The sequence below is a fragment of the Eulemur rufifrons genome, chromosome 30 (assembly GCF_041146395.1).
Source record: "Eulemur rufifrons isolate Redbay chromosome 30, OSU_ERuf_1, whole genome shotgun sequence".
Classification (NCBI taxonomy): Eukaryota; Metazoa; Chordata; class Mammalia; order Primates; family Lemuridae; genus Eulemur; species Eulemur rufifrons.
In genome coordinates, this window is record NC_091012.1 from 106,061,513 (window position 1) to 106,074,303 (window position 12,791).

A 12,791-nucleotide genomic window follows, 5' to 3' on the forward strand; every position below is an offset into this window, starting at 1 on the left:
GGGTAAATGGTTAAAGAAACTATGGTGCATCAAATACCATGGAACACTACTCAGCAAAGTAACAAACTAGTGATATACATAAAAACTTAGATGACTCTCCAGGGAAATCTGCTTAGTGAAAAAAGGGAATTCCAAAAGGACACATACTGTATGACTCCATTTTTAAAACATTTTTGAAAAGTCAAAATCATAGAAATGGATTAGTGGATAGATTAGTGGTTTCCAGGGGTTAGGAACAGGTGAAGGGGGGAGGTGGATATGGCCATAAAAGGGCAACAAGACAGATACCTTTGGTGATGGAATTGCTCTGTACTTCAACTTTATCAATGTTAATATCCTGGTTGTGACACTGTACCATGTTTTGCAAGATGCTACCATTGGGGGGAACTGGGTAAAGGGCACACTAGACCTATTATTTCTTACAACTGTATGTGAGTCTACAATTACCTCAAAATAAAAAGTCAAATTTTAAAAACAAGTCAATAGAAAAGTATTTCCATTTACAGAAATACATTCATGAAATCCAATCTGTCATGTGATATCCACTTCTGTAAGTAAGAACAACCAAGACAAAAGAGACAAAGCAAAAGCTAAAAAACATACATCAGCTTAGTAAGGACTCCACTTTTCCTTCAGACATTCAGGACCCAGTTACCTCTTTTCATAGAATCATGACTATTTAAGGGTTGGATAACCTTTATTAAAAGTTATTCTTCGGATGTCTGAATGCTGTCTACAACATCCTGGCCAAGTATTTCAATGCACAAATTTAAGTAACCTCAATCACAAAAGATTCACTTCATTTTTATTTTATCCATTTGCCATCTTTGAAAAGCTGTTTAAAAAAAAGTTTTTACTTAAGAGTTATAAGAGTTAAGGGACTATAACTCCTTAAGAGTTACATTCTGAATCTAATTTATAAATTCCAAATGTATCTTTTTAACTGATAGACACAATGAAAGCATAATCATACACACACAGCAAAAATCCTACAATAAAAGCTTACTTTCAATTGATCAAAAAGTGCCCTCAAATAATGCTATGTGACTCTTGCTACTCTCAAGGAAACTAGGGGTCCTTACTCATCTTTGTAATACCCAAATGTCTAGTACCAAATAATATATATTTATTCAATGTAACATTTCTTATCAATGCACATCTGAGAATTTGTTTGGCCCTGTCATCACTTGAGTTCCCTAGCAAGCAAGAATACTCAATGAGTATGCCCAGAATTAAAAACATCAGATCTGACCTAAGAAATAACAACCCCAGCTTTAAGAAAGAAGCAGTTCGGGGAAGTAAAAACACTAACCATTAACAAGTAAGATAAACTTTCAAACCAATCTAAGACCAACTGAATGGTTGGTTAATCACACTAGATTAACAAAAACATACAACTCTCAGTTTCATAATGTGCAATTCATTCAGTTTCTGGTCTTAATGGCTTGAGCTGAAATCAAAGAAAATTACAATCTAGAACAAAGTTTAACTATGCCCTCCTTCTAGGTCAAAATCAAAGAACTGAGTCAACCCTAAAAATTCAAATGAACAGCTAGCTACAATTTTGGTGCTAGATAGTCATTTTGGAAATTCCTAATTCCCAGCCCTTCATTCTAAGAGATGGTGAAAATGACAACCACAAAATTAAGTGATTTAATGAAAGTAGGTAGCACACCCTAAAACTCAGGTCTTAAGTTTTCTAATCCATTGTTCTTCCCAGTATATCATGTAACCTCCTTACCAAACCAGCATTTTGAGCACCCAGGCTGAGGAAACAATACTAAAACCCATTAATTATGATAAAGGGGCATGTGCTTACAGATATTTTTCTAGTTAAAGCAACCGCTTCTCCAGGCATCAGACCACATTCTCTTCCCCTAGCATGCTTATGATTACTAGAGCTTTTTGAGAGAATATCTGAAGTGGCCTTAGAATACTACAAAACTACCTGGTAAAATCCATGCCATCTTAGCCTAACCAATCCAGTGGTTCTAAAGCTTTACTTTCTCCTCAAAATACTCCCATCATTAACACTTCCTGTCATGAACACCTCTACCCAAGAATCAGTAAACTAATCTAATTGAAGATACTGGAGTCCATGGTTGGGCTTCAAGGAAGATGTCTATACTCTCTGAAATCATATATAAAATGTACGCAGCTACATTGACCCTCAAAGGGTTAATGACTCCAAAACAGTAAAGTACCACTTTCCTAGTCCTATCACCAATACAATGAAAATAAGCATATTTGGCTATGAAACAAGTTAATAACACACTAAAGGCTATGCCTTTTTCAACTAATCAAGAATGCAAATTTACCTATTTTTCCTTTTCTATAATAAAAACCAAGAATAAATCATGAAAATGAATGACTTCTACAAATACAAGATATTAAGTAGTATAAACTATGGCTACTTCTATACACGTTTGGGGAATGAATTAAATTAGTACTCCTGGAGTCTGGTAAGCAGTCACACCAATAAAACCAAAATATGATGGCCAAATTTGCCAATTATTCCAGTTGAGAGTTCACAGTATATAAAATTAAGCAACTGCTATCTTAGGAAAACACATGTGAACACACTTTCAATTAAGACCTTTGCATGTCGAAGAATTTCTACATAAAATACCACATATAAAAGGAGTAATGGAACCTCAAAATCAAAATGACTTAAAAATCACCCAAACCAATCCCCTCACCAACATCTCACTACTTGAATGACAGAGAAACTCTCAAATCCAAGACAACTCAATATAAAAACTAATATTTTCATATAGCAACTATTAAATTTAATAAAGCATTTAACAATCTGTATACAGTATGATCTCATCTGTGTGAAAAAATACAACAGAATACACTTGTACCTGTGTTGAAATATGAAAAATTACCCAATAAACTTTATCAGTGGCTGCCTTTGAGAACAGGAACTAAATAAGCAAGAGACAGTGTAGGAAAGAGATCGTATTTTCACTGTAACATCCTTTGTGTAACTTTTCAATTTTGTATTAAAGTGCAAGTATATCTATGTTCAAAAAATTGCATGAAGGTATTTCAAAAGTCAAAGACACACAAACAGCATCATGGCTGCAATCAGGATGGTGGCAGTGGGGATGGAGAGAAACAGATTTGAGATTTAAAATGTAGAAACGGTGATATCTGGTGATTACGACTTAATTAAGAAAAACTGGCATCAACAACTATTCCAAGGTTTCTGGCATGGGTAGTGATGACATATACTAAGACATGGAACATTAAAGACAATGATAAATTCAGTTTGTATATGTTCAGTTTGCGGTACCTTCAAGATACCCAAGCAAGGTAGTCAAGTAGGCAGTCAAGTACACATGAAAGTTGGGAGCAGGATGAGTAAAGAAGACCTAAAACAGACCCTCCTTACAAGAGACTGAGATGTGGTTCAGAGATACAGAAAGAAAGCCAAAGTTGTGAGGACGGCATGAAATTCAAGAAAAGGCCTTTTTGAGAGCTCTCAAATCTGCCTCCAGTTCCCCCCTCACCCCAAAATCACAATATCAGTTTAAACTTCCAAGATATTATCACTATCCAAGATGTCATCTTGTACTGAGCACCTTCCAAGCACCAAGCCCAATTCCAGGCACTTCACATGTATTTCTTTTTCCCTACCACAAACTGCAATAGCCTACAGGAAATCTATTACTACTTCCGCTTTACAGATAAGAAAACTGAGCCTCTGAAAGATATTTCCCCAAAGATCACACATCTAGTAAGTGGCAGGAGCAAAATTCTACCCTAAAATCCATGCATTGCTATCTACCCATCAGTACTTCACAACTAAGTTCCTTTCCCCTCCACTGTATCCTTCTCATAATGGCCAGTAATATTCACATAAAACCTACTTCGGGTCATGCCACTTCCACTAATTAAAAAGTTAAGTTCAGCAATGCCTCAAAACATCCTACAGCCTACAGTGATGGGACCCTTCACATGCTCAGTTACCTGGGTAGACATACCCTACACCCTCTTCCGATTCTTGACAATTCACAATTCCTCAGACACCATTTAACTGTATACCTCCAACTCTCTACCCTCTTTTTCCTCTTGCTACATCTACATGCCTGGTAAACTTCCACTCATGTTTCATAACCAAGACCAAATGCTACATCTTTGTGCAGTTTCCCTCAGTCACTTCTCCACTTTGGAGCAGTTAAAATTAACTGTCCAAAATGCTGGGAACTGTTGAAAAGAAGAGTTCACTAAACTGTCTTCAATACCTGCACATAGTTTAAACTATTCATAGTAAAAAGTGTTAAATGTTTTAATTGTTCCATCATTTGAGAGCTCATACACTTTGCATACATCTTTATTATTGTACTTACTACGTCATACTGATCACTCAGTCTGTTGGCCTCTCCCCACAGACTGATTACAGGGCAGAGGCCAGGTGTTACTGGTTGCCCAGAATCTGAGAGGCCCTCACCCACAGCAGTTCAAGAAATGTTCCACTTATCAATCAAGCAAAGAAAAAACTTCTCTAGTTCTCATTCTCATATTTGAATTTCAACCACCTAAAACATTTATTTTAACTAGTGTACCTAGAAAACAAATTTTCCCTAAACATACAAACTATCCGAACAGACTCAAACAACTAAGATTCTTAGGGAAAATTATCTCTTTTGCCACATATTGTGTAATATTCTATTATAGAGCCCTGCCACAATATCAAAATGCAAACAAACTCACATCATATATTCAGCTAAATGTTTTCTATTCATTTCACAAGCAACTATTGCTCAATTTCCATATACCAAAAAACAAGGTCCATTGATATTTGATGTTAAGAAACTATTTTTATATGTTATATTGTGGTTATGTTTCAGAGACAAATATTAATATCCATGGATTAAAGTATGTGATTGATGTCTGAGATCTCACTGTTTCAAAATAATGGGGGTGAGGGGCAAGAACAAGACTGGGCATGGGTTGAAAACTATTGAAGTTGGGTGATGGTTGGTTGATTTTCTCTACTTTTGAAAATACTGGAAATTTTTCCTAATAAACTTTTTTCTTAAAAGCAAAAAAAAAAAAAAAAGAGAAAGATCTAAGGAACATAATGTAATAGATCTATAGTCTGAGAACAACCCTTTGTCTAAAACAATTTCTTCCATTGTTCAAAATTAAAATGAATTAGATGACCTTATATAATGCCCCTAACATAACAAAGCCCAACCTTTTTCCTGAGAATAAACTTAGTAGTGGCATCTTTTATTTATTCTAACACAGACAAAAATACTACCACAGACAAAACTACAAAAAGAATACATTTACAACAGAATGACACCAACAGTTTTAACAATGTAGAATAACAAAAGATACAATGAAAGGAGGAAAGGGATAAGAGAAAAAAATAATGAAACCTTGTAGAAGATAGTAGCAAACAGCTTCCAAATTGGCTCAGAAAGCGAAAGCTGTCTAAATAAGGGATTACTCCCACCCTTCCAGGTTATAGTTCTTTATTAGGTCCCAAATATCAGCCTGGGCCAAATCAGACCCAAAAGTAAAGACAACAATGAAACAGATGCTAAAGATCAAAATGAAGAATGGGTACAGTGACTATTACAAAGCCACCTAAAACACAAGGAAACAGGACCTAAGTGAGTACATTGCAACTTCATTCACTCCTACCCCCACTTGAAGGACCAATCAAGTTCAAAAGTATCCCAACTTGAGACTGTAATAAAATGCAATAAAGCCTTTACAAGTATCTAATTACAGACATGGGAGTTTAAAATCATCTTTAGTCAACCAAAATATAATATTCTGGTGTACTCACTATCAGAGTGCTTACTGTGTTATTTTTAAAATAATACATGTCCACGATTTTTTAAAAAGCAGTACAAAAATCTATAAAGTTTAAAATCTCCCCTCCTTCTCATTCCAGAGGTGCTTTGTACTCCAAGATGACTATTACTTAACTACTTCCTGAATCTCTTTTCCAAACTATCAGAGAATTTCTTAAATTGACCCGTGAACATTCATTTATGGATGGCCAAGTTAACAACCCATAACAAAGGTAAATATCATTATTACAAAATGATATCAAGGAAGAACAGAACACATAGCAGATTATGCTTTAAACATCTGCTAAAAGCTAAAATCTGATTTTTTTCTTTTACAAATGAAACATTGTCCCAGATAAAATCTGATTTTTAAATGTTTTCCTAAACCAAATTAAAAGATGCCTTGCTAATAATATCTAAATCGAGAAACACCATATCCAAGAAGCACAATTAAGAAATAATCCCCATCCTATTAATAAGAGCCAGACTAACTTTAACTTGTTAAATTGACCTTTATCATAAACTTTCAGAGTACTTCACACTTTTCTTTTGCCACAGATGTTTCTATGTTAGTCATACTTATCTCACCCCTCTTAGGGAATTTTAAATTCAACACAGACAAGGGATACCTAAGTTACCTTCATATTCCCTGCAAAGACTTGCACTTTGTGTACATTCAAATATTTGTCGCTTTAATTTACTGTCACAATAACCTAACCCATTTATTTCATTTGTTTTTTTAAACTCATGAAATATAACTAAAACATTTAACTCTTTAACATTTAAAATTTTCTCTTTTGTCACATATTGTGTAACATTCTATTACAGAACCCTACTCACAGCATCCAACTGACATCACATATTCAGCAAACTAATAAAGAAAACTGATACAGTTATATGTGAAGTTTCAGTAAAAGTACTTAAGACTGTCAATTATGCCAATTATGCATTCATTAAACTCCATTAATTAACTAATCTACAAATAAATACATGTGGGCCCTAAATAGCCTAACCACCATTTCAATTCTTAGGCAATCTGGTAGTATTTTCTTAACATAAATTAGCTCTCTTGATAACACATTTCAAAAATATTAATAATGCAGTGTTACTAGTCACTAACATCAATTTCAAAGAGTTCAAAGCATCACAATGAGTTTAAAAGTAAAAACAAACATAACAAAAATCCTTTCAAATATGCAGAATATTGGCACTATATAAACAAAAACTAAATGTTACATAATCTAAGTCAGAAAAAGATTTACTCCGCAGCTAGCCAAGCAATGAACCTTCATTTTGGTTCATCTTTAACCTAAGACACAAAAATTCATCTCTCAGGCAGTTTTTCTTAACAACCTGAAATATCTAGAGGTGGCAGTCAAATGCTCCCTCGTCATTTCAATTTGTAATTCATTCGACAGAAAGAACTAGTCAGAGAAAAAGAACACTAGAACTTAAAAAGTATTATATCCGTTTATGTATTGCTGCAGTTCCAATTTGTGCCCAGATATGCAAACATGTTCTGTAATCTAGGATATCTTTATTACAATTGTAGGAAATATGCAGTACATACATGAGACTTTGTCCAAATAAACAATTATGACTGCAATTGTTAGAAGATAATTTCCAAGCTAGAAAACTTTTTAAATGCATCAAATTAAAGACCTCATTTATTTTCAAACACAAATCATGACATTATTTCTGTGATTTCTTTTTTAACCAAAACACTAACTTTCTTTAGCACTGGAAATGAATATACAGATTGAGCATCCCTAATCAAAAATCAGAAATCCTCCAAAACTTTTTGAGTGCTAACATGACGCTAAAAGAAAATGCTTATTGTAACATTTTGGATTTCAGATTTTCAGATTAGGGATTGCTCAATCGTTCTGTAAAGATTCTGAAATCCAAAAAAATCCAAAATCCAAAATACTTCTGGTCCCAAGCATTTCGGATAAGGGATACTCAACCTATATTCCTTTAAGTGCCAGCAAACAAAAAACATACGTAACACAGAATGTTTTTAAACATCAACATCCAGATATTATAGTATAAAAAAGTCACCTCTAGAACTGACCTAATAATTTCTCCCTACCATCTACACGCAAGCAAACCAAATTTAGGAAAATACATGGTTCAGTGGATCTTAAACTACTTCTATGACCCCAAAATTTTTAAATGCCAACTATTTTAATACTAATATCTCTTAGGAAAGAAAGCACATATTTTTTAAATGATAAACAATCCATAACTTCTTCTAAATATTCTATACTCTTCCTATAAATAGACTTACCAAAAAAGGTTCCAATAAGATATAGTATTTAAGATATGTTAAGATACTTCAACACAAAGTATGTGTTTTAGCAACAGTTCCCTGACAGATAAGATTCCCCAGTCCTCTAGCATTATGTTATTACTATAACTATACTTTGTAGTATTTTCATATCTATACTCTTACATTTTTGCTATATTACTATTTATTATACTTTAACTCAAATACTTATTCTAAAAAAAAATCCAAAAGGTTTTAAAAAATGTGCTAAAAAAGTCACCAGTTAATTTCTGTTAAAATGTTTTACTTAATTACTTTTCATTAACTGCACTATAATTTTCAAAATAATCTTGAATTATTATGTTACCAGAAGAGTAAGGGTCAGCATTAAAAAGCAAACTGTTCAAGATCACGCTATATTATAAGAACTCTGATTAAGCAAGCTCTAGCTGTTTACAACCTTAAAGACATTACTACAAAAATAATATACTGTATTAACTAATTTATTTTTTTAATCCAAAACCCCATGCATTGTATATCAAATGTCCATCCTACAAACAAAAATTCTTTCAATGACTCTAATATAATTAAATCTCATAAAACATTCAAAGGCCAAAAGAAATCAGCAGTTTGGATAAAGTATCCTCACACCTGGAAAAAGAATACATAAGTGTGGGGGGCAAGGGACACTTATTTAATGCTTTCAACTTTCCAAAGCTTTTAGGTCAAGAGTTATATTTTTCTAAACCTACAAATGCAAATTTAAAAACTTGAAAGAATATCCGATAATATATATATAGGCATAATAATTTTTGAAAACAAGAAATAATAGCTATATTTCTGTAAGAAAGGAAAAAAGTCAGACAAAGTGTATACTAAATTTGTCTTGGGGACAGTGGCACAACAAAAATCATAGCTAAAAAGGGAATTCTGGGAGTTATTCAAGTCCATTGTCTGCCCTCAGTTAAGTAGCCGGAACCTGCCGCAGTAAAGAAAAGCCAACTCTTGTTTTTAAGACTTTCAGAGAATAAGAATTCTAAAACTAGCATAGCTCAACATTACACACACACACACACACACACACACACAATACTGCTTCCCAGGCTTGTTAAAACCAGAGATAAACTGAATAAGTCAATGCTTCCTATAGCAGGACTCCAGCTCATTCATTCTATTCAGAATCCAATTCAAACAGAGGGTGCGAAGTTACATAATGTCAAGCTTTACATTACACATTCCACTGGTGTATTCAGGCTCACAAAGATGCAACCAAGAAGTGCATGAGATTGCAAGCACATACTACTGAATGTTTTCCTTTCATGTTAAGGCTAAGGAGTGTTGATCTAAGCAGGGAGGACCTCACAAGCATTGAATCTGAAGCAATGCAGTTTTTTTTTTCTTTAGCTCAAACTACTTAGTAGTTTATCAAATTATCCCATATTTTATGAAACCATAATTCTTCCCCAAAATATATAATGAAGCTTCTCAAGTTTCTCACATTGGGGATGTTACTGTTACTCAAACGTCAAGAAAGTAATGCACAACTTCACAAAAAAATATTTGAAAATGCTCAGTTTTTTAAAATGTAAACACATTAGTGCATAACAACTGCAGAATTCAGGATTACAATCTGAAATCCAACGTTAAACATCATCCAATGCAAATCTATCTGAATACGAACATTCTATAACATGAAATCATTAACTAGCTTTTTACACATTCTCCACATAAAACACCAGATACCATTTATTTCATTACCATAACCAAAAGCAATAGATTTGGCCAAACTTTTCCAAGTGAATTATCTTTGCAAAGAATTTTATCAACCCACGTTAGACCAGCAGTAATCACTCCAAAATAAAATAAATTTAAATCATTTGTTTAATCTTTTGGAATGACAACCTTGACAGTAGTCAAATATCTTTAAATAAAATAAAATACTTTAAGTACTCAGATTGAAAAAAAAAAAATCCTTTAAGGCAAGAGACTAACAATCATTAATGCTTAAATCTTTCCAGAGATAGTCACTGTTCATTTTTCCAGCGACAATTTTAATGAAGCCAATTAATACCTGCATAGCCAAAGTTTAATTCAAGTTTTCTGTATCGGTCAAATGGACTAGGCTTATCGAAAAGAATTATTTCCATTTAGCTTTCTGGTCATTATTTGCAATCAAAACTCCTTATATTTAGTTACTTTTAAATAAAAACAGAAGTGTAATTACAGATAAAAAGGAATTAATGACTCTGCTAAACCAAACTACAGACAAAAATTCAGGACAACTAAATAAAACAAAAAAAAATCAATTTAAGAATAAAATGTTAGGCTTTATTTATGTCAAACTTCCTTCTCAATTGCAACAATAAAGCTAGGTGTCAAATGCAAAGCTACTGATTTCAGCTAGAAAAGAATATGTCTAATGGATGAAACACCTATCGCACACATTCCAAGTTTCACGGTCCCAATTAAGAAGAAACCATTCAAATATCATTGCAATCAGATTTTGGTCAGAAGATATAAACTGATGCAGACAGAGTGAGACTCCAGTCTTTGTTCAATAGCTTACGGATGGGTAACTAAATGTGCTACAGGTTGATAAGCATTTACTAGGCTCATGCACGCTACTTCCAGGCTTAAGAAAGGTACAGAATTCCATATGCAAATAATCTCGGATAATTTTTATTAAACACCACTTAGCTACACACTCCGAAGGAAAGGCCGCCTATTCATCGCTACTATTTATTTCCATGTTTACCTCTACTCCCTCCCCGCAAACCCCCCCCTTCACTTTCTCCTCCCACCCTGTCCCGCCATCTTGGGCCGATAGGAGCAGCCATTACTTAACTAAATGACAGTGCCAACAACTTTCCACACAAATAAACAGAGACTACACCCCGAATCCTCCCCGGCCTCCCCTGTCAGACACACAGGAAACGAGGCTCCAGGAAGAAAACATATTCACAAGTAACTGCGGTATTTCTATGGCAGAAAGGTCCAAAAAGTAAACAAGTCACCTAACTTCAGGTAAAACACATACCAATCGAGAAACATGTCAACACCCCAATGCAAACTCTTCACCGACCTAAACTACGTGCAACTTCCCCCTTCTGGGAGCAGGGACATAAGAAAGCCCAAAACGTTTGGTAAACAGTAGATATCATGAACAGCCTGCCTGAAGGAAAAGAATAAAAAACCGTGGGAGGCAAGTAAGTCGCAAATTTGGGAAAATCTGCACACATTTACGATCCCCTGACCCTAAAGAGGCACATCGGAAATCACTGGCCTACCCTCAAAAAGCTGTAAAATAGTAGGCAATTTTGTCGACCCAGTCGAGCCCGGCCCCAAAGCGATGCCGTCTCTGTTCCTCCAGCTACAAGAGGAGAGAACGATTTCGCAAGGGAGCAAGCGAGTTATCCGGGGGTGGGGGGAGAGAAGAGGCAGGAAATAGTTTTCCGGAAGCCCCTCGGCCATCGTTCGCGACCACAATGAGCGCAGACCGGGCCGCGGGGCCCGGGAAGAGCGCGGTGCCGGCTCGGGAGACCGTGTCCGCGCTCCGGCTCGCGGCTGCCTTACCTTCCCCAGTAGGGCCTTCGTCCTGGCGCCATCTTCATGAAACCTCACGAACCCGAAGAGGCGGCTGTGGGGAGAGACACACGCGGCTCGTTAGCGCTCCGGGAACGCCACCGACCCGTCCCTGCCCGAGCCCGAGGCCCCGGCGGAGGCGGTGCGGAGAGCGCCAAGCCGAGGTGCCCGCCCCGCCGCCGCCAGAGGCAAGCCGCGCTCGGGCCTTCCCGGAGAGCGGCTCCTGCCCGTCCGGAGCCGACCGCGCGGGGGACGGCGGCCCGTACCTGTCCAGTCCGCCGAGCGCCTCCCTCTCCTCGGCTGTCAGGCTGGGGGACGCCTCCTCGCTCTCGCCGCTCGCTTTTCCCGCCGCCATTTTCTTTTCCTCATCACCGAAAGCCGCGGCGGCAGCGGCGGCGGTAGCGAGCGACACTCCGCAGGATTTCATGGAAACGCAGCGAATTCACAACTCCAACGCCGACACCCCCCCCCGGACCGGTGCCCGCAACGACGCCCCCAATTGCTCCGCGCGGGACCGGCACACCAACTTTATCGCCGCCTCCTCCTCCGCCGCGGGCGGCGGCAACGAAAAATCTCAACGCGGCGGCGGCGAAGGTGGCGGCGGCAGGGGCTGCGGAGCCCCCGGGTCGGCAGCAGCGGCGCTCGGCTGTAGGGTCACATCGCGGGGGTGGGCAGGGGGCAGCCACCGGCGGGGACGGCGGGAACAGCCGGAGCGCGCGGAGCTGGGGAGCACAGGGGGGATTCGTTGGAGACACAAACTTCCCCGGCACCAGCACAAAGTTGTTGTAATTGTGTCACACAGCGAACCCCACGCCGCTGCCGTGACCCCCCTTCCCCGCCCGGCCGGTGCCACCAATCAGCGCAGCCCGCTCGCTTCACGTGACCTTTGTTGACTCACGTCAGCCGTGGCTCCACTTAACTTGCTAGCTGCCCGAGCCCCGCCCACCGAGGCCGCCACCGAGAGGGGAGCGGGATGCAGGCCAATTCTGGCCGGTGGTTGGCTGCTGGGCGCGTCTGTCGGGGAAGGGTTGTCACCGAGAGGGAGCTTCCTGTTAGGTTGTGCCAGTTAAATACACTCGGGGAGAGAATGGAGGGTCCGGGCCGTGTCGCCTCGGGAGCCGCGG

General features: G+C 37.9%; 1 protein-coding gene across 1 annotated transcript in view; it reads right to left on the reverse strand.

Moving 5' to 3' along the window:
- Nucleotides 1-12,441, reverse strand: part of KDM6A (lysine demethylase 6A) — a 196,106-nt gene extending 183,665 nt beyond the window's left edge. Inside the window, 2 exon segments of the mRNA XM_069464453.1 lie at nt 11,659-11,722; nt 11,934-12,441. Coding sequence (XP_069320554.1) covers nt 11,659-11,722; nt 11,934-12,094 — 225 coding nt within the window. The 5' untranslated portion in view covers nt 12,095-12,441.
- Nucleotides 12,442-12,791: the final 350 nt, after the last annotated feature.